The following is a 22,795-nucleotide window of genomic DNA, read 5'->3' on the forward strand; positions in this document are numbered from 1 at the left end:
GGACGGGAGTAGACAGTTGTCTTGGAGCAGCTGAGATTGAAGGTGATAAGGATTTTATTTTATTTACTCCTCAATAAATTTATTCAGCAATGCTACATTACTTCAATAAATTTCTGTTATGCCCTTTGCCATAAACAACCTCTGAGCGGTTTACACAAATAAATGCATTTATTTGTTGTTATCACATATATATCCCACCTTTCCTCCAAGGAACTCAAGGTGGCAAGCATGATTCTTGCATCCTCAGAACAACCATTGAGGTAGGTTAGGCTTGAGAATGATGACTGTCCCAAGTTCACTCAGTAGCTTCATGGCTAAGTGGGGTTTTGAAGCCTGGATTCCCAAGTCCTCCTCTGACACTCTAACCGGTACACTGGCTCAAAATCTGTAAACAACTATAAACAATTACATTTTAAAACCAGTACAGTGGTACTTCGGGTTACAGACGCTTCAGGTTATAGACTCCGCTAACCCGGAAGTAGGGATGCAGGTGGCGCTGTGGGTAAAACCTCAGTGCCTAGGGCTTGCCGATCGCATGGTCGGCGGTTCGAATCCCCGTGGCGGGGTGAGCTCCCGTCTTTCGGTCCCAGCTCCTGCCCACCTAGCAGTTCGAAAGCACCCCTAAATGCAAGTAGATAAATAGGTACCGCTTTATAGCAGGAAGGTAAACGGCGTTTCTGTGTGCTGCACTGGTGCTGGCTCGCCAGAGCAGCTTCGTCACGCTGGCCACGTGACCCGGAAGTGTCTCCAGACAGCGCTGGCCCCCGGCCTCTTAAGTGAGAAGGGCGCACAACCCTAGAGTCGGACACGACTGGCCCATACAGGCAGGGGTACCTTTACCTTTTAACCCGGAAGTAGTACCTCGGGTTAAGAACTTTGCTTCAGGATGAGAACAGAAATCGCGTGCTTGTGGCGTGGCAGCAGTGGGAGGCCCCATTAGCTAAAATGTTACCTCAGGTTAAGAACAGTTTCAGGTTAAGAACGGACCTCCAGAACAAATTAAGTTATTAACCTGAGGTACCACTGTATTAGAATCCAAATCAAGCCAACAGCAGAAAAGCTGGGGGACAGATCCTTCATAGCTGCCATAGCACCCAGCAGGTTGTGTAGAATACAAATGACCTTGGTTGTGGGGAAATGGAGTCACTGGTGTGGGGAGCAGGATCCTATTACTTCAACAGATCCGAATCATTCCCTCATGCAGTAAACATACTGCTGTCTTTTTGGATTCAGCCCAGCTCTTTCTGAGGTTCACGCTTTATACACCATCAGCTTCTTTCCAATAAATGGGTCTTCTAGCCTTCCTCTTCTAGCTTCCACACTTTTGACTGTCCAGATTTATTTGGCTGATGCAATGGATGCTATGGCCTATATCATCTCCTTAGGGCAGGGCTTCAAATTAGGAGTCCTGATGCCCTACAGTTAGGGATGGGGAAGAAATTCAATTCAGTTTGCATTTAAAAGCAAATCACCCTGAGTCATACTTTCAGAAACAACGTGAAAACCAAAAGACGGCCAGCATCCATCAAAATTTGCACTTCTCTGAATTTTGCAAAGAAGTTCTCCAACCAAGTAGTGTTCACAAAAATGCATGTAGTAGGGCAAAGTGTGCATAAAAATGCATATACTAGTGAACATAACATACAAAAGTGCATTGTATTGGAGAACACAGCTATTAGGCAAAATCACATACAAAATATGTATACTGTATTAGGAAAAATGCTGATGAACTTTCATTAGGACTTTTTTTTTTTTAATGCAGACCAATGTGGAAATGTGGAGAAGTGAATTTAAGATTGGAAAAAATGAGAATGTGAGAGGAAATAATGGGCAGATTCCCGCTGCCTACATTTGCCAAATAAATTCTTCAGGGTCTCCAATCTGATCCTATATTAGCAGCTGATGAGCAGTGCGTTTGTGAGATGAGAAGAGAGGTTTATCTTCATCATTTGTGGAGGACAAAGCAGAAATAGGAAGAATGAAGAGCTCAGCTGAAATCTTAGGGGGCTCAGGGATCTTGCAGTGGCCTGGCTTATCGGGCTGAAGGTGTATTCAGGGCCACTCCATCCATTTTCCAAAGCCCGAGAGCTGTGCACAGAGTACTCCTTACATGGGATTCTGTGAAAAGTTAGCTTATAGTGTTGTCTAAAATTCAAGCAAGGACTTCCCCCACCCTATGGCAAATTTTTCTAGGCAATATATTTAGGGTGTTTTCCCCCTTGTCCTCTGAAATGGTAACAAGGAACAGTCAGATGGGATGGGCTTGTGCTTAAAAGGCAGAAAGGAAAATTTATCTGCGAGAGGATTAACAGATAGGTTCTGTTTTCACAGTTAGGGTCTAACTCGTCATCAGGTGTAGGTAATTTTCTCCCTGTTCGTATTGGCTAATGAACCTGAGGCCCGGTGGTATGTGCACAGTGACTTGCCTGACCTATCAAGGTTATTTGTTGTTGTCCTACGCACACTCCCTGGCCCCTTATCTTGCGACACATTGCTAGTATGTTTAATGGAGATGAATAAGTTGTTGCTTACAGTCACAAAGGCCCAAGGTTATTTTGCAGAGGTTTTTAGCTTAGGATCATGATTCAATACTTGTGCCTCTGGTCTATTTACACAAGAAGGGAATCCCAGGGTGCTTGAGCCACGCCCCATTGTGCACAATTGCACACTATTGTTGCCAATGAGAGGGAATTATTATTTTTTAAATGGGAAAGGATGGAGAAGTGCAAGAGGGGTGATGGCCCAGCAGGACACAGGTTGGATGATGTGGACGAACTGCTATCATTTGTCCTCTTCCACAAGCCTTAGGATTGCAACCTTGGAGATTTATATAGGAACTCAGCAGTAAGTTATGGGACATGCACTGATTGTGGACATTTTTCAGGCATGAACAGTGCTGAAAGCAGATTGCATATAACTGCCCCATTGTGAGCACAAATCATAATGAATGCACAATAGAAGACATCTGAAGGGTCTCTAATACATCTGCTCTTCTGTCCACAGATGGCTGGGTATCATCATTAGTTCAGTTCTGTATATTCACATATGAGAGTTAGCCTCAAACTTTTTATGAACGTGAAGAGTGAACTGGGGAGTGGGGCGCACCAGGACATTTGAGTAAGTTTGCCAGATCACAACCTGGAGATCCATATGACAGAGCTCTAGAATGTGATCTGGCAAGCCTGGATAGGAGTTACCAAGTCACAAAAGAACAACACAGACAACACTGTAGAAATACAATGGATTATTATGGACTACCATGAGCCTGAGCAACAGCCTCCCCATTTATCACCCTTGCCACCCAAAACATGATGGATTAGCCTACCTTGGACCAATTAAGTTTTTGCCAGTGTTGGCTGAGTTGTCAAAGTTAGGCGGTGGGCAAAAAAGACACCATCTCTTTCTCTGAAAGCAGATTCTGGTGGCCTTCTGAAAACAACCCTGCTGTAGTGATGTATCCTTACACTCATCAGTCATCTTCTTCAGCAACTAAATTTCAAGCTCTTGCTTCACCTCTACCTCCTGTCTAATATGTTAGAACCCAGAGAACTCCCTCTGGTGCCAGGCATGTAGGTCAAAACTATCTCCAGATGGCTCTGCAAAGCCAGCTTGGGGCTAATGGTAGGAAGCCAGCTGGGTCAGGGATATCAAATCTAGTACTGGAGGAATAGGTGGCCCTAGGGGCCTAAGAGGAAGAGGGAAAGACAGAGATACCTGTTGGTTTAATGCTTGTGATCAGATTTCCTTTGTAATTATGGGTATTGTTTGGAGGCAATCCAAGAGGCCCAGGTCCCAGATCTTTTGCACCAGTTCTGGATCTCCTTTCCCTTCTTCCCTCCTCTTCTTTTTAAACTTTAAAACAATATTTTGTGCAAATTTTATGCATTGGCTCGTGCCCCCGAGTCCTTTAAGTACTTTGCAGTACAGTGGTACCTCGGGTTACATACGCTTCAGGTTACATACGCTTCAGGTTACAGACTCCGCTAACCCAGAAATAGTGCTTCAGGTTAAGAACTTTGCTTCAGGATGAGAACAGAAATTGTGCGGTGGCGGCGCGGCGGCAGTGGGAGGCCCCATTAGCTAAAGTGGTGCTTCAGGTTAAGAACAGTTTCAGGTTAAGAATGGACCTCAGGAACGAATTAAGTACTTAACCCGAGGTACCACTGTACAATACTCCTGTTGGTAATGCTCTCCATCTTCCTTTGGCAATGGACAGTGTGAACATGCCCTGTTGTTGCATATGTTGCAAAGCATCCTGGGACTCTCCCAACAATAACTGATGTTACCCCTAAGCTATTTATTTCTGTAAAGCCCGTAACATATTCTCTATACAGCTATCCTCCTGCTCCTTGACTTACCTCACAGACTATTTCATCTAACCCACATTAAATCAGGATAGCTATTTTGTTGTTGCCACCATTGAGTTATTTCTCTAGAATTGGACTCTGTTTCTTTGTGAGGCAGATGGCCAGTGTTAGAGCCCCATGTATAGTGTTGCAACATTCCAGGCTAGAAGTGACCAAGACTTGTGTAACAGTGGGCAGATCTGCCACTTAGGGCAGCCCCCAAATTTCCTGGAGCCGTTTTCACCAAGAAACCACCAAGAGTGGCCTAGAGATCTTAAAAAACAAATTTTCATCTCCGGACAGGGGTGTATCTGAATTTCTCAAGTAGCAGCAGATTCAGCATAAATATATACTCAACCTTCCCATTCTGGAAGGAGAACTGATGCAGTCTCTCTCCTTTACTGGCAACAACACAAGCTAAGATTGAGGATGATATTGCGTTTTCATTTAGAATACTCTTGTTATTGGCACCGAAAGTTCTTCTGCAATACAAAAGCGTCACTGCGTTTCTGCAGTTTATCACAGCTGCAGCAATTTCTGAAAGCAAAAAAAGCTCCCACTCCCGAATAAAGTTTAATAATAATTATCTAAGGAAATTTAAGACGAAGGGTAAGGGGGAATAACAGCAGATAATTGACTAATTTGCTGAGGCAAAGAAACAGAAAATGAGATTGAAATTGACTGGTAGAAAGCTTCTCTATTAAATGTTGTATAACATTTCACAGGTGACTACGTTATGATAATTAAACCTTACAAGGTGCTAATCTCTTAAACTGGTGCATTTAATGTGGATAAGAGTGCTCATCTAGCTTACTTCAGTTTGCTGGGAATATTAGCTCTCACCCAAGGTTTCTAGCTCTCATGACTAATGCATTATTTTCTTTGTATTTCTGTCTGATCTTAACCCATGAGCAGATTACAATGTATTGTTGTTTTATTCTGACAACAAACCCGTAAGATAGATCAAGTTTAGGTACAATGACAGCCCCATTCCTACCCACTAAGTTTTATAATATAACAGGAAATGTACACGCTGCAGGTGGGCTCTTTTTTTTTTTTTGCCGTTTCTTGGTTATATTTTATTAAGTTTTCAAATAAAATCACATATACATTCCAATACATAATATTTTTATTTTGCTTTGTTGACTTCCCACCCCATTTCCCTTGCTGTTTTTTGTTACTCCCCTTTGCTGTGCCCTAGCTTCTCCCTCTTATATCATAACAATAATACAATAATCTCTAATTCCTTCTGTTGCTCATAGTTCAAATCCTGATCATGATTTCATCATACTATAATATTTCTTTAAATAGTCCAAAACAGGTTTCTGTTCTTCCACAAAGCAATCACCACCGGGTTCTCTGATTCTAGCTGTTAACTTTGCCATCCCTTTATTTATCCATTATTTATTTATCCATTCTTCTTTGGTGGGAACTTCTTCCCTTTTTGTGCATTGTTGCAGGTAGACCTCCTGTGGCCAGAGCATGGAGGCAACCTCTGCCTCTGTATCTTGCAGCTTGCTCTGTTCCCATGAGCGATACGTCCTTACTGCAACTGTGGCTCCAGCCAGGCGCTTTCTCACTGGGGTCTCCAGGGACCAAGGTCATTAGCCTGCAATACTAATTAGAGTACGTTAGCCAAGCACAGAAAAGAGAGGCCACTCTGGCAGGGAAAACATCATTCAGAATCACAGCTGGGTCGAGCAGGGAGACAAATGGATCCCCCCTTCCCTCTCTCTTTCCCTATGGGGCAGAGCCAAAGGAGTGTGTTTGGGGCTGGAGGACAACAAAGGAGGTCCTGGGCAGTCCTGCAGCTTCCCTGAAGCATTAGGAGGTGGCTGAGGACGGAGCTGGCCGGAGACCAGAAAACCCCTCTCCGACACAGCTGGGGTTGGGGGCAGGAAGAGGCTCCTCTGAGCCAGGAGGGTGATCTGTCCAGCTGGGCTAAGGGGTTGGCAGCGAGGAGACATCAGGACAAACGGGAGCTGTTTGTACAGAGGAGGGATCTAGGCCAGAGGTCTCTGCACTCAGCCTTTTGGAAATCTGCAGCTTTTGTGGTGCGTGAATGAGCCAGGCATTCCAGTGCCTTCGCAGCAGGGGCTTCTCAGGCAAGGGAGGGACACTTGTTTATTTATTTAGGTAAAGGTAAAGGGCCCCTGACCATTAGGTCCAGTTGTGACCGACTCTGGGGTTGTGGTGCTCATCTCGCTTTAATGGCTGAGGGAGCCGGCATACAGCTTCCGGTTCATGTGGCCAGCATGACTAAGCTGCTTCTGGCAACCAGAGCAGCACACGGAAACACCATTTACCTTCCCGCTGGAGCGGTACCTATTTATCTACTTGTACTTGACGTGCTTTCGAACTGCTAGGTTGGCAGGAGCTGGGACCGAGCAACGGGAGTTCACCCTGTCGCGGGGATTTGAACCGCCGACCTTCTGATCAGCAAGTCCTAGGCTCTAACCCATAGCGCCACCCGCGTCCCGTTTATTTATTTAGAGCAATATTAAAACACTAAAATAAGGAGAAATGTCCGCCTTCACCTTTGGGGAGAAGAAGAGTAGGACTGGCTCCTCACCCCTGCCATCCCACTGTCTTTTGGAAGTGATTCCTATGTGAACTACAGCCACTTCAGAGGGCTTGGGCTCCCTGGGGCAGTGAGCCATGGGTCAACAACCAGGGGTACTCGCAATCCAGTTGAAGAGTCTCTTCCTGTCAACTTTGAGGCCAGGAGCCTGGGCACAGTCTGAGAAAGGCAGCACAAGGGGACTTGTTCCAGTGGTGGGGAAGGAGGTGGCTCAGCAACACGCAGGTGGGGAACTCTCTTATAAATCCTGGCTCCACAGGGTGGCATTGGGGTGGGGTGGGGATTGCCAGGTACTGAAGTTTTCCAGTAGGGATCATCCCTAGGCAAGGGACCAGGGCCAATGTGATCTGGAATCGCAAGAGCTGCCCACATCCCCAACAAAAACTTTTGCACACTGCTGCCACCAAGGCAAGGTTCATCATGACAGACGCATCTGTCTGTCCTACTATCTAAATATGGAGAAAGCTCAGCCCAGGAGCGAAAGCAGCATCTGGCGCTGCTGGCTTCCTGATCAATGAGCTTCCCAGCTCCCAAACAGAAGCAGCAATTAGGGACTGCTCTAAGGAAACATGATTTCCCAGGGCTAAAAATAACCGCACAAGGAGGGGAGGAGGGATAGAGGGATAGTCCTGGGAGCAGCCCTCCAGACTATGGGCTGGTTACTGTCCCTCTGACAAGCTCTGAAAGGTTTCAAAATGTCCCTTTGAGATAGGGGGAATTGGACATGCACCACTCACTCCTTCCTGACCGGTCAAGCTCTAGCTTTGGCTCTCAGGATGCTCTTTTTGGAGCATCAAAAGTGTGCATTTCCAGAATGAAGTGCAGAATGAATCTAGAGCAGAATCTTGAAAGCACATGTTTGAGAATCTAAAAACTGGGGTGTATCCAAATGCCAGAACTTCTTTTAGTGCTACAAATCAGTATGCTCTCCAAATGCTTTCAGACAACCACCACCAATTTTTATGTACTTTATTATTATTATTATTATTAACTCCAAGACTAGCAGTGTTTTGCTAGTTCCAGCCTTATTTCTTGGAAATTGCACGTGGTGCAATCCTTATGGGACTGATGAAATTGAGAAAGCAGCAATAAAACTTCGAGGTTTTCCATTTACACCCAAGAACACTAGCAGAGTAGCACAGAGGAGAGCATGGGAGGTTAGCTGGATATAATGGCAGGGGACGGGGCAAGGATCACACACAAGCCACATCCATGAATGCCACCTGAAAACTGGGTAAGGCAGCAGTGCTGCCTGAATGTTTTGTGCTGCCGTTGCAATGTATAATGTAAGAATGGCTGCCTATGAGCCGACAGTGCAGAGAAACGTAGAGGAACTTTAGAAGGAATGTTGCCTGCATTCTCCAGAATAAGTGAGCGAATGGTGCTTATATGGAAGAAAAGTCTTGTTTGTGTTGAAGCACACTTCCATTTGTGATTTTGTAATGGGCTTGTTAACGGGACATGGGTGGCGCTGTGGGTTAAACCACAAAGCCTAGGACTTGCTGATCAGAAGGTCGGCGGTTCGAATCCCTGCGACGGGGTGAGCTCCCGTTGCTCGGTCCCTGCTCCTGCCAACCTAGCAGTTCGAAAGCACGTCAAAGTGCAAGTAGATAAATAGGTACCGCTCCGGCGGGAAGGTAAACAGCATTTCCGTGCGCTGCTCTGGTTTGCCAGAAGCGGCTTAGTCATGCTGGCCACATGACCCAGAAGCTGTCTGCGGACAAACACCAGCTCCCTCGGCCAATAAAACAAGATGAGCGCCGCAACCCCAGAGTCGGTCACGCCTGGACCTAATGGTCAGGGGTCCCTTTACCCTTTACCTTTAATGGGCTTGTTAGTTTTTGAACTATCCTCATAGTCCAAAGGCACTACAATTGTCAGGACAAAACTAGACATGACACCAACGATCTAGGAACTGGATCGCCTGTGTTTTGTTTCTTTTTAACTACTGTGGGAGAGAGGCAAAATGGATCAGAGCCGCAGTGCTTGGGGAGGGGTTTTCAACACTGATCCCCCATCCTCCCATATCATTTTTGTGACTGAGCCCCCTGCCCACCCCAAACTGGAGTATTCAACAACAGGTACTTGACGCAGCAATAGAGCCCCACATCTCAATCACCTAACGTCACTATGGCACCAGATGACCCTCGCCCCCTCTTTTTGCCCACATGTCCATGCAGAGAGCTCTGCATTTTATGCCCAAGTGCCAATAGTCAGCTGATTGTTGGGGCTCACATAGCGCTACAAACAGAACTATGAAAGCCCTGACAATCAGCTGAGGCCATCACTGCCCTGACTCCTACCAAAGGAATTTCACATTTTGAAAAACAATTCTGAAGTTGTATATTGCCACAACCTATCCCAGGAGTAGGGGAGCTCAAGTGCTAAATGCAGCCCTCCAGACCCCTGTCTTTGGCCCTTGGGATCCTCCCCAGTCCACAACCCTCACCGGCCCTGCTTTGCACCCTCCATGAGTAGTAGTAGTAGTAGTAATAATAATAATAATAATAATAATAATAATAATTTATTATTTATACCCCACTCATCTGGCTGGGTTTCCCCAGCCACTCTGGGCGGCTTCCAACTGAATATTAAAAACAGTACAGCATCAGACATTAAAAACTTCCCTAAAGAAGGCTGCCTTCAGTTGTCTTTTAAAAGTTAAATAGTTGTTTATTGCCTTGACATCTGCTGGGAGGGCGTTCCACAGGGCAGGCGCCACTACCAAGAAGGCCCTCTGTCTGGTTCCCTGTAACCTTACTTCTCGCAATGAGGGAACCGCCAGAAGGCCCTCGGCGCTGGATCTCTGTGTCCAGGCTGAACAATGGGGGTGGAGACGCTCCTTCAGGTATACAGGACCGAGGCTGTTTAGGGCTTTAAAGGTCAGCACCAACACTTTGAATTGTGCTCGGAAAGGTACTGGGAGCCAATGCAGAGTGGCTTTGCCCGGCTGGAATGTGTCCTTGCACTTTCATAATGCCTCTTGGTTGTCTGGGTAGCGAACAGAGAGGGGTGTGTGAAAGTGACTAGACACTAGTCTACTGTACAGAGGAATTGTTTATATTCATTGCTCTGCCCTCTTTGGCCTCAGGCCCTGCCCAGCAGTGGCGTAGCGTGGGGGTGCAGGGGGGGCCAGCCGCACCCGGCGCAACATTTGGGGAGGGGGCGCTCGCACTCGCAGCTCTCTGCCCCTACCTGGCTCACTCACTCTCTCTCACTGCAGTGCTGGCTGTGCGAATCCGATCCGAGCTGCTGGGTCGCCGCCCACTGTGGAGGGGGAGGGTGCCAGGCGTGTGTTGCAGTGCGGAGCGGAGAGAGAGCGAGGGAGGGACTATCTGGGGGAGGGACAGTGCAGCGGCCGCCCAGCGCATCGCTGAGCGCGGGAGAGAACCACACCCGACCAGCCCAGGCAGCAGCAAGAAGAAGCTGGCAGCGGTGGCAGGTTAGGGGTTAGGGGCGCAAATTACTTGCCTTGCCCCGGGTTAGGGGGTGCAAATTACTTGCCTTGTCCAGGGTGCTGACAACCCACGCTACGCCGCTGCTGCCCAGCACTGGAATGTGGCCCCATGGAAGTTTGCTGAGAAGGGAATTTGGCCAACGGCCTCACAAAGCTCCCCCACCGCTGGCCTATTTTTTTTTATGTTGCCATTTCTCTATCCCTCTCTATATCATAACAAATAAAAAAAATTAAAAATTCTCCAATAGCACCTTAGAGACCAACTAAGTTTGTTCTGGGTATAAGCTTCCGTGTGCATGCACACACGAAACAAACTTAGTTGTTCTCTAAAGTGCTACTGGACAATTTTTTAATTTTTTAATTTATATCGACTGCGTCAGACCAACACGGCTAGCTAGCTGAATCTATATCATAACAGTGAGGGTCCTGTGAGTTCTGTGTAGATTCTGTAAATACTGGCAATCTGGGAAGTAGCCCTTGGGAAAGTAAGCCCTCTGTATGCAGGGATCTTTCTATTGTTTCTTGCCCAGCTCATGCTGAAGAATGGACCTAGTGGATCACGAGGAGCCTTTCATTCCAGGGCAGAACAGGCATTTTTAGGCCAAGTGCATATTTTTGGCTTCACAGGACAGCCGGAAGGTCACTCTCGCAATCCCAGCAAAGTTCCGGCCGCATCTGGGCCAAAGGCATGGCCCGTCTGTTCCAAGGCACACGGCAAGAATACTTGGTTTGTGTCCGGAGCACTGTGATCCCATTCAGGAGCCCTTTAACCAGATTAGAGAGGGATTGAAGGATTTAGCTCTGGTGTGAATCTGAGTTTATCCCGGATGGGTTGCCAACACGGCGGACATTGCCCAACAGCCGCCCACAAGGACACACAGCAGTCTTTCAGCCAAGGAGTCGAGCCTTCTGAACACATGGGGGCCTTTGTCGGCAGTAGGATGAAGGCTGTGGGGTTAGGAGGCAACAACATCCCTGGGTTCATCTGGAGCCAGGAGATCCCTGGAGGGCGTTAATGATTAACAGCCTGGTTGGCCTTAAGCTGGGCTATGCCAGGAGCTGTAAACAGACCAGGGGCAGCGCTACTGGCACATTCCCCCTCGTTCCCTCCCCCTATGAAATGTTTTCCTAGACACGGACTGGTGGGGAGAAGTTGACTCTGTATCAGGAGAGTCCCTGCTGGCAGGAGCGCAGGAAGTGTCATGGTGATGGAATGCACAAGCCACTGTCCATGAGCAGATCAGGGCTCCAGGCATCGGGGCATGTGTCCTCTTCAGCAAGCCCCATCTCACCCACCACTCAAGGCGCAAACAGCCCTACCCTCCTTCCCACGTGCACTGCCTACTGCACACACCACACACACAGCCCCCTGGTACCTCGGTGTGGCATTCTGTCACTGCCTGCACCACCCCACGGATGGCACAGCTACGCTGCCCTTTGCTGGATCCCTGCAGACAGCACAACGTCAGAACCACCAGCACAATCCTACTGGTTTTCTGGATCCCAGAGACATTGGCTGAGTGTACTGCCTACACTCAAAGCACCTTTTCACAGATGCATCCCAAATCCAGAGAACTGTCGTCTACCCCTTACAGAGATACAATTACCCTCATCCTTAACAAACTACAGTTACCAGGATTCTTTCGAGAAGGGGAATGCATTTTAAATGTATGCTGTGTATGCAACCATTATTTCCAGAACTCTTTGCTATCCTCCCCACTCCCCACATCTCTGTCTCCCTCTCTCTTTCTCTCTGTCTCACATACCTGCCTTCTAATCCAAAGTACTGCTCTTTTCTGGCCACAAGGCAAGGCTATTTTGCCAATCAATACCATAGACAGAGGTGTCCTATGAGAGGGCTCATCCTATCCCCAAAGGCACCCATGTTTCCCTTTGCTAGTACAGTTGTACCTTGGAAGTCGAACGGAATCTGTTCCGGAAGACCATTTGACTTCCAAAATGTTCGGAAATCAAAGCACAGCTTCTGGTTGGCTGCAGGAATCTCCTGCAGCCAATCCAAAGCCGCGGAATCCTCATCAGACATTTGGGTTCCAAAGAACGTTTGCAAACCGGAACACTCACTTCCAGGTTTGTGGCGTTTCGGGAGCCAAAACGTCCCAGTACCAAGGCATTCGGGATCCAAGGTACGACTGTGCAAGAGATCCACTGTCTAGCCTAGCTATGCAAAGGCTTTGGGATTCTTTTCTCATGCTCTGTTGTTTTGGGCTACCTGCTGCTCCCCAGCACCGGCTGCAGACTTTGGCAAGCTTGCCTGTGGGGCAGGGAAGTCTCTGCACACTGGTGCTCTGAGGAGACGAGCAAGAAAAGGGCAGCCCCCCTGTGCTGCATTGTAGTGGATCAAGTCTCCCTGGGCACTTGGCCTGCACCCAAATCCAGCCCTGAAATAGCTCCCCACCCCTAAACAGGCTCCTGTTACAGTGACTGGCATCTGAAGCAGCCCCCTAGAGTGGGCGTCCTCAATTCCTCCTGGCTGCAGTGAGGGTCAGAAGGTTCCCCGCACCAACCAGAGGCAGGGTCAAACCACCAACAAGCACCAAGCACCTGATCTGGGCGGAGGCTGCGGTGGCCATATTCACTCCTAGCAGGTCCCTGTCAGCCCAGAATTTCCTGGCACTGGACAGCCTTCCTGGATGTAGCCCAACAAACCCAGTTGCAGAGTGCGTCATCCACCTTGGAGCCAGGGTACTGGAGCCTAGAGTTTGCAGAAGGGCAGTCAGAAACTTGCAAGACTTAAGTGCTCCTCTTTTCTCCTTCTATCTTATCCTTCGCAGGGCTCTGCTAAACCGGCCACAGGACATTCTGTAGGCAGCCGGCAGCTCTGGGAACATCCCAATGCGGCTTTGCAGCCCTGCAGAGGGATGTCCCAGCCACGTCTTCTCAGTATCCTGCTGGCACTGGTGGTGTGCCCTCAGGTAAGGGCCTTGGTCCCCAACCCTCCCCAGCCCCGCTCCATCCCAGGCCTGACAGGCACGTACATATCAGGCCGGTCCTCCCTTCTGCTGTCTTTTTCCTTCAGGGACCCTCAGCCCAGATCATGGACTTCCTCTTTGAGAGCTGGAAGGCCTATAGCGAAGAGTGCTACCACAACATGAGCCTTCTGCCACCCTCCACTGGTGAGACAAGTGCCCCCTGGAGGTTGGGCATCAGAGCACTGAAGTTGGGGGTGGGGGCAAGGAGGGGGTTGGACATTTATCACTCTGAAGTGCAATGGACATTTAAAGGCACTGGTCAGTTTTTCCACCCAGCTGCTTTTCTTGCTTGTTTGTTTGTTTAAGCTCAGCCTCCTTGCTAGGCAATGAGCAGCTGAGTGCTGGGACCACATGCATCTGTGCATGCTGTGGAAACGAGACAAGAATTTTGGAAGCTTAAGGGGCATAGCAAATTGCCTTACATTGAGTCAGACCACCATGCTAGCTTGGTAGAGTCTATACCAGGTGTGGGGAACCCTTGGTTCTCCAGATGTTGCTCAGCTGCAACTTCCATCACCCCTGTCCATTGGCCATGCTTGCTGGGGCTGATAGTTGTAGTTCGACAACATCTGGAGGGTCAAACGTTCCCCACACACCGGCAGTGGCTCTCCAGGATTTCAGACAAGGCGTCTTTCGCAGCCCTACTTGGAGATGTCAGGGATTGAACCTGTGGCCTTCTGTATGCAAAGCATTTTCCCTACCACTATGCTACGGCCCTATGCCAAGCTTGAAGGAGAAAATGAGCTACCTACAGTGCTGGGTCCCAGAGACAAGTGTTGTTTCATAAATCAGCATACGCAAAAGATGAGGGGTTCTTTTTCTTTTTCTCAAGAAGTTGCTGTAAAAACTGTTTCAGACAGCAGTAGAGCACAAAGGGTAGGCTGAGGCAGGGTGGAGGTGAGGTTTGTGGATGAATTACTAGGCAGTTGTGTGTGCAGACACATGCATGTGAAGCTGGCAAGAAGGGTCCCATATGTGTCCCAAGGGCAAATTCTGCTGGTTGATGAAACACGTGAAGGACATGAATGTGGGGAAAGTTTCCTAATTAAAGAAAGAGTGAAAAATAAGGACGAAGCTGTACACATATTCAGACACACATATAACCCACTGTTCCTACCACCGTATCACATGCAGATCCTAAGTTTCCTCCTCTCTTTGACAGAGCTGGTCTGCAACCGAACCTTTGACAAGTACTCATGCTGGCCTGATGCACAGCCCAACAGCACTGTCAATGTTTCCTGTCCCTGGTACCTGCCCTGGTACGACCAAGGTGTGTGCACTGGGGGGAGAAGCAGACTGGAATGGGCCTGTGCCCTTGGCAGGGGGGCAAAGGAAGGAAGTGACATGGGAGAGTTACTCAGGGCCCAGCCACACTTTGCCTTAAGTCCATACCTCTTTGCGCCATTTTCAATTTGGTCCAGGCCTGGGTGTTCCCACTTGTGATTTCTGCCTCTGCTTTCCCTTGAAACCCCATGTTTTCCTGTTCATGCTTCCTATAATCAATAGTCTGCTTTTAAAGTTCTCTCCACCTTCAGTTCCACTCACCTGTGGCAGAGAGTCAGAAAATCAGAAAAGCCAGATACTCAGGAAACTGGATAATCAGATAATCATTCAACATGCACAAAAGGAGCCAGGACATTTCCACTACAGTGGTACCTCAGGTTAAGAACTTTATTCGTTCCGGAGGTCTGTTCTTAACCTGAAACTGTTCTTAACCTGAGACACCACTTTAGCTAATGGGGCCTCCTACTGCTGCTGCGCCGCCGCTGCACGATTTCTGTTCTCATCCTGAAGCAAAGTTCTTAACCTGAGATACTATTTCTGGGTTAGCAGAGTCTGTAACCTGAAGCGTCTGTAACCTGAAGCGTCTGTAACCCAAGGTACCACTGTACAGGGATGGTCCATCCCATTTCACCACCTGAGGTGAAACAGAAATGTGCTGTTCCCTGCTCCCCAACTTTCACTGTTACCGGAATGCCGCCTTCAAAGCACTGCCACTCATCTTTCCCACCCCGTGCGGGTAGGGAATGGCAATGCAATGCACAGGAATACCACTTCCTTGCCAAGTTTGGTGAGAGCCAAGGCATTCCAGGTGTTGCTGCTTGTCTTCTCTACCCCAGGAGATGCCATGAACCAGAACATCTCTTTTTTGCCAGTGAGAGAGGGTTGTTCTAGCAGTGGCAGAAATGGTGGGGCAGGCAGGGTGCCTCCAAAGCACTTCTGCCATCTGAGGCAGGTGCTTCACCCCGCCTCATTGGTGAGCCGGCTCTGTTCCAATACATATTACAGTGGTACCTTGGTTCTTGAACTCAATCCATTCCTGAACTCCGTTCAACTTCCAAAACATTCACAAACCAAGGTGCAGCTTCTGATTGGCTGATTGGCCATGGAAACAATGCCGACAGCAGAAACGGATGATCAGCTTTCGAAAAATGGATGCAAACAGGAACACTTATTTCCAGGTTTGCGGGCTTCAGGAGCCAATTTGTTTATCAACTAAGCCGTTCAGGAACCAAGGTACCACAGTATTTAATATGTATTATTACAGGCAGAAAATAAAGCTGCCTTTGGAACCATTGCAACCAATAAAAGCAAACGAATTGGGACACACAGATTTTGCACATATATCACTTGATCACTGTTTTAATATGAGCACCAAACAAGGGAGAGTAAACTAAAAAAAAACACATTTTAAACATGTTGAGGAAACTAGAAGTGGGGTGCTCGAAGCTGGGGAGACAACTGGAAAAATTATCCCACAGGGGTAGGCAGGGAGAGAAGGAAAGGAGGTGGGAGTAGACTTCCCACAAAACAGCTTCCTGGAAAGCATGCAGAATCCAATTCAGGAACTATTTTAGGACTGGTTCAGAAGTGAGACACATTTTTCTTTGGGTTTTCCTCGTGACATTTGTTCCAGTTCAGCAGTAAACAACAGGTTTTCCCAGGGAAAGTGGTGGGACAAAGCAAAAACCTATGGACCTGTTATAACAGAGTGATACAAAATACTAGAAATCACGGGACAAACGAAAGTGTGGCTGAGCCCTAAGAAGGGGAAATAGACAGGAAAGGAATGAAGAGGGATCGGGATGATAATAAACTAGAGAAGGATGAGGGGAAAGTACTGAGGGTGCAGGAGATGGGGACTGTGGGAAGGCACAGAGGAATAACAACAAACGGTCAGAACAAGTATAGGGTGGAGTTATAATAATAATCCTAATAAGATCACAAGGGATAAGGCAATCAGTGACTACTAGCCATGTTCTGACTTCATGGACAGAGGCAATATGCCTCTGAATACCAGTTGCTGGGAATGACAAGTGGGGAGATGGTTGTTGCACCCAGGTTCTGGTTGGTGGGCTTTGTGTAGACAACTGGATGGCTGCTTTGCAATCGGGATGCTGTGCCAGATGGGCCTTCTGATTCAGTCGAGTTCTTCTTCCTCTTGCCTTATGCCAGGCTTCCTCAAACTTGGCCCTCCAAATGTTTTTTTGGCCTACAACTCCCATGATCCCTAGCTAGCAGGACCAGTGGTCAGGGATGATGGGAACTGTAGTCTCAAAAACATCTGGAGGACCGAGTTTGAGGAAGCCTGCCTTATGCCTTCATTCCCTACAGTGAAGCATGGCTATGTATTCAAGAAGTGTGACCCAGATGGACAATGGGTGACCACCCCTGAAGGGAAGTCGTTGCGTGATGCTCATCAGTGTGTGATGAACAACGAGACCATCTTAGAGCAGGTGAGAGCATGGCTATCTAAATGAGTCCTGGGGGCTGTCTGCAAGAACATTCACCGCCTCCGTTGACTCCATTGACTTTGTACTCAACGTACTATACCCATTTTAAAGAGCAGATAGATTAGCAGGATTAGTACCATCCCTTTGGGGCCTCAAATTGTCTCTTTCCTCTCTTTCGACTTCCAGGAGTGGTTTGCTAAGATCTACGGGAGCTTCAAAGTGATGTACACGGTTGGCTACTCGGTGTCACTCTGCACTTTGATCCTTGCCTTGGCTGTGCTGCTGGGCTTCAGGTGCCTTGGGAACTGGCCTGGGAGGGGTGGGGGTGATAGTGATGGGGGTGACCACATTGAGGGGCAGTGCCCAAAGCGGTGAGGGGGAGGAAACCGGGAAGTGGGATAGTAAGACCAGATTTCATTTGGTCCTCCTAGAAGGAAGTGGAATGGCTGTAGGTCTGCCTGGAAAGAAGTGAGATGACATCTCAGTTGGTTAAAGCATGGTGCTGATAATGCAAGGTTGTAACTTTGATCCCTGTATGGGGCAGCTGCATATTCTTGCACTGCAGGGGGTTGGACTAGATGATCCTCAGGGTCCCTTCCAACTCTACAATTCTATGATCCTATCTGGTTGGGTGGAGATGGAGCTCTTTTAAGTTGGAAGGGATCCGTCCACACTGGAGATGCTGGGAATTGCTCTTTACATATTAACATCTTTGGCAGAAACCAACACTTTGCATGTTTTCTGACCGAGTGAGACAAATTACATACAATGCAGTTTTGTGTTTCTTTAAAAATATTTTTTATTAGAGAAAGTTGAGGTGGATTCATTCAACCCTCTTTTTTCACCACAAGGTTGTTGCTGCTGTTTTACATTTACTCTGTTGGGTTGATCCATTTGGATCCCTAATCGCGCAGCAGGTTCAGCAAGCGCACACATTGAGACTACAAATTAATTTACCTGTCTCCAAAAAAGTATAAGATCAGGAGTGTCACAGGTCTCTCTGCTAGCAGGCACCAGATAAAAATTATTCCTGTGGTAGAGAAAGCAGCCATGTCAGAATGCAACTTTGGGAAGTATGCATGTTGCTGTGTACTTGTGATGAGAATATATGACTGTGTGGGTGTGTACTTACGTCAGTTGAATGAAGTGTGTGTGTATATGTGTGTGTGTGTGTGAGAGAGAGAGAGAGAGAGAGAGAGAGAGAAAGAGAGAGAGAGAGAGAGAGAGAGAGAGAGAGAATGAATATGGCCCTATCTGCACTATATATTTAAAGCAGGATCATACCGCTTTAAACTTCCCGGGTTCTCCCCAAAGCTGTAGGATTAAGGAGTTGTAGGATTAAGGATGCTGATAGATATTAGGAGACCCCCTCCCAGAACTACAATTCCCAGAGCTCCCTGGGAAGAGGGATTGATTGTTAAACCTCTCTGGGAGTTGTAGCATTGTGAAGGGAATAGGGGTCTCTTAACACCACCCCTAACAAAGTGCCTTCCTGGGTCACGTTGGTCTGGATTTAATTAAAATATTTTCTGGTCAAAATCTGCAAAATATTTCCAGATTGGCCAGGAGCTCCTGGTAAGCCACACGACAGTTCACGAGAGAGCAGAGCATGGGTGAATGTGTAGGTGTGGAATGAGCAGAGTGGAGAACACAAGGCATGGAGGAGCGGGAGTGGGGGTTTAGTACAGTGGGGTGAAAGAGAGAGATCAGGGTGCAAGGGCTGGGAGGAAGATCTGGGAGAGAGGCACTGGCTGCATGGTGCTGGCCATGCTGGACAGGCGTTGTTGACAAGCTCCCTGCTCTCCAGCAAGCTGCACTGCATGCGCAACTACATCCACATGAACCTCTTCGCCTCCTTCATCCTGAAGGGCATCTCGGTGCTTATTATCGACAAGCTGCTCAACACTCACTTCAACCAGAAGATTGACGACTACAGTGTGGGTCTTTGGCTGAGTGATGAGGTGAGTTAAACATTCCTGGTCCCCACCCCCCTTTTTCCCCACACTTGCTTAATTTTCATTTCCTTTGTTCCCTTTCCCCAGGGAGCATGAAGGTGCAGTTGATTCGCCTCTGCACCACACATAAACAATTATGGTAACCCAACAACCCCTGCCTACACTACTTGGTAGCTACACACTAGGGCCCACTCCCAAGTAGTTGTTTTCACATACAAATTCACAAGAGCCAGCAAATAAGGGGGGAAAGGCATAGGATGTTTTCTCAGAGCTTTCATGATGCTTAAGTCAGCTTGTAATGCATCTATAATGTCCCGGTTAAAACCTAAGTTTGGCAACTACCGTATTTTTTGCTCTATAAGACTCACTTTTTCCCTTCTAAAAAGTAAGGGGAAATGTGTGTGCATCTTATGGAGTGAATGCAAGCTGCGCAGCTATCACAGAAGCCAGAACAGCAAGAGGGATTGCTGCTTTCACTGCGCAGCAATCCCTCTTGCTGTTCTGGCTTCTGAGATTCAGAATATTTTTTTTCTAGTTTTCCTCCTCCAAAAACTAGGTGAGTCTTGTGGTCTGGTGCGTCTTATAGAGCGAAAAATACAGTATGTCGTTTCTCTGATGCATCCAGTCATGAGTTAATAACATACCCCCAGAGTGCAAGAGCAATTTCTGGTATCTGGAATTAAACTGCTGGAAGGCTGGACCGTGTGGGCTAAGCCCTGCTTCAAATGAAGCCATGCCAATAGCATCCCCAATAGCACCTTCTTCAACCCTCCTCTGGTTCAGTACTCACCTTCACTCATGGTTATGGGAACCAGAATCACCATGCTTTGCTGTCACCAAGCAGCCTGAACCAGCTACATTTCCAAACTTGATCCAAGCCATTGCCTCGTTGCCAAGTCCTACGCATTACTGCCACTTGAGACCTCCTGTACTGGTGGCTTTTGTTTTTAACGTACCAACCACAAAACTATGGAGAGTGGCAAACTGCTGCCCCCATGAATCTGCCTGCTAAAGGGACATGTCCACTTTGTGTTGAAGCTGATCCAGGGGTTGGGTTGTAGAGTAGGGTAGGGTGGGGGAGGAGAGCTTCTCGCTGAGAGTTCCTGGACTTTCCTTGCCCTTCTCACTGACCCCTTGCCATTCCCCCAGGCAGCAGCCAGGTGCCGGGCAGCCACTGTGTTCATGCAGTACGGCATTGTGGCCAACTATTGCTGGCTGCTGGTGGAGGGGCTCTACCTGCACAACTTGCTGGTGTTGGCCGTCTTCTCCGAGCGCAGCTACTTCAGCCTCTACCTCTGCATCGGCTGGGGTGAGTATATGCAGGGTTGCCAAGGCCCTGGAAAGGACGAGTGACTGAGTGTCAGAGGCACCTTCGCTGGAGCAGAAACAGCAGGGCGAGAGTCGCTGAGGGTGGCAGGGAAGGAGAAGCACTGTGGCTGGAGATTGCACTAATCTGCACTGTTTATTATGGCAGGGGTGGGGAAGCTCCAGTCCATATGGGCCAAAATGGTTTCCCTCGAAAGACGTCAGGTGTGGGGCAGGCAGAGATGTGGCTTGACCAGGGGATGTGCTGATGGGCGGTGACTTCAAGTCTGCTGATTAATAGCACTTCAAAGAAATTTGGCTTGTGGGGGGTAGGGGAGATAAGGCCAGGATTCCCACTTTTATGTTATGGGGACGGGGCATATGACCTTGTCTCAGAGTTATGGGATGGGAAGAGTGTGACACAGAAGGTAATGATGGTGACAATGGTCAGTGTTGGATCCAGAGCAGGGCTGTCCTGTGACATTTGCCGCTGTAGGCGCAACACCCCTACCTCCATGATGACACCCCCTCTGCAGATCTGGGGGGCCCTGCCCCCCGCCATACGTGCACTGTGGCCAGCCCCACCACTACAGCAGGGCTGGACTTGGGTCTTTCAAATTTCAGTGGCGCTCTGTATGAGGCCAAAATTCATCGCACACCCCCTTCTCTTGCTGCTCAGTTTACCATGTTATACAGTGGTACCTCGGGTTAAGAACTTAATTCGTTCTGGAGGTCCGTTCTTAACCTGAAGCACCACTTTAGCTAATGGGGCCTCCCTCTGCCACTGTGCCGCCGCTGCACGATTTCTGTTCTCATCCTGAAGCGAAGTTCTTAACCCGAGGTACTATTTCTGGGTTAGCGGAGTCTGTAACCTGAAGCGCATGTAACCCGAGGTACCACTGTAGTTGCAAGCCCTGCTGCACCCCCTAGGCTAATCACCCAGTATGGTGGAACCAGTCACGCTGCCCTAAATCCATCTCTGACAGCACCTGCACCTGCAATGCTGCCATGATACAGTGGCAGCAGTGAGGCTGCAGCAATGAGGGCACAGTGGCAGTGGTCTGTGGCAGTGGCACAGACAAAGCCCCGGCAGGGCTGGCAGCGGCACAGTGGTGGGGCCCATAGTGTCATTTCAGTGGACTGAAGGACTCTTAATGTTTGTGGAAGGGACTGAGATCCATCAGAAGCTCCCACTGGAGGAAGGGGGAAAGGGTCATTTTTGCCTATTTTACCCCTTCTCTTCCCCCTCTCACTGTTTTAGAGGATCCCCTACGCCTTCAGTTGTTCAGAGTGCGCAGGGGGGGCTTCAGAGGGAAAGAGGACCTGGCAAACATCACCTGCCCCCTGCCTCCAGCAGGAGTTTCCTGTGAATTGAGTTGTGCTCACAGAAAGTCTGAGTCCAAGGCAGATAATGCCTCATTGCTTGACCAACACAGTGCCATTTTACCCAGAGTTTATTCCTCTAAGTAACAGAGGTGCCTTTGCTTTACTTTTCTGTACATTTAAAAAAACAACTTTGGAAGAATGATAGCCTCCACAAGCCCTCCTGTGGGTGAAAGACCTAGATATGCCATTGAATGAGCATGTTGCTTGATCAATGGCTTTCTGCAATCACTGTCTTTTAATGGCAAGAATTAGATTATAAAGTTCCAAGTGCTCCTTTATCTAGAGCCTTCCTGAGTAATTTTTTGTCTATTAAAATCTTGCATGTTCAGACTTTGCAATGGTTTCAGATTGGCTAGGAATTGTGAGGTTCTGGTGAAGCCAGCATTGAGCATCCCTACCTTACTATTTATTTCCTCTAAAAAGAGAAAATCAAGATATGCCTGCTTGAATGTCAGATTTGACCCTTGTGACTACCAGCTACAACTAAATAGCTGCCTTCTTTCTTTCTGAGCGTGAGAGACTAAAGGGCAAGCAAGACGTGTTATGAATGATGCATGGGCTGCAATTGAGAAGAGCAACAGCATATTCTCTCTCGGTTTTCCTGGTAAACATCCAGTAAAAGATAGATGGATGTGATGTCATCATTCTCAGAGTTTGCCAACCCTAGGGATGAGTGAATCAGTCTGTTTGCAGCCTGTGTCACTTTTGCAGGCATTCTGCAAGAACACATTAAGCTGCAATTTTAAAACATAATAATTCCACGTGACAATTCACATTTCTTCCCATACAAATAGAAGCATAAGGCTGCTGTCACGCTGGAGTTCACATGGCCCCCAGTAGGCAGCCAGGCCAACTCCAGCATAACAGCATGCAGGTAAGTGGGCAAGCAGGCCATTTGGCAAGTAAGGAGCGTGGGTGGAAAGCGGCCCAGGCAAGGTGTTGAACAAAAGGGAAGAAGTGGTCCACAGAGAGGTTTGACAAACCACTCTCTGAAACATCTGTCCTGCTCTGTTAAACATGGCTACAGCAAGGTTTAACAGG

General features: G+C 48.1%; 2 protein-coding genes across 3 annotated transcripts in view; one reads left to right on the forward strand and one right to left on the reverse strand.

Moving 5' to 3' along the window:
* Positions 1-22,795, reverse strand: part of MCRIP1 (MAPK regulated corepressor interacting protein 1) — a 79,693-nt gene that overhangs the window by 28,877 nt on the left and 28,021 nt on the right. The gene's annotated exons all lie outside the window — the stretch shown is intronic.
* The window catches only part of GCGR (glucagon receptor), a 43,392-nt gene that overhangs the window by 12,979 nt on the left and 7,618 nt on the right, over positions 1-22,795 (forward strand). Inside the window, exons 1-8 of one of the 2 annotated variants that reach the window (XM_081849775.1) lie at positions 12,947-13,062; positions 13,177-13,317; positions 13,422-13,518; positions 14,537-14,644; positions 16,990-17,111; positions 17,295-17,401; positions 18,916-19,069; positions 20,213-20,372. In XM_081849775.1, coding sequence (XP_081705901.1) covers positions 13,264-13,317; positions 13,422-13,518; positions 14,537-14,644; positions 16,990-17,111; positions 17,295-17,401; positions 18,916-19,069; positions 20,213-20,372 — 802 coding nt within the window. In that variant the 5' untranslated portion in view covers positions 12,947-13,062; positions 13,177-13,263. Of the gene's footprint in view, positions 1-12,946; positions 13,063-13,176; positions 13,318-13,421; positions 13,519-14,536; positions 14,645-16,989; positions 17,112-17,294; positions 17,402-18,915; positions 19,070-20,212; positions 20,373-22,795 lie in introns of those variants that run through there. The other variant, XM_081849774.1, reaches the window with a different exon arrangement.

This window comes from Podarcis erhardii (genome assembly GCF_964252035.2).
Source record: "Podarcis erhardii genome assembly, chromosome: 2".
Lineage (NCBI taxonomy): Eukaryota > Metazoa > Chordata > Lepidosauria > Squamata > Lacertidae > Podarcis > Podarcis erhardii.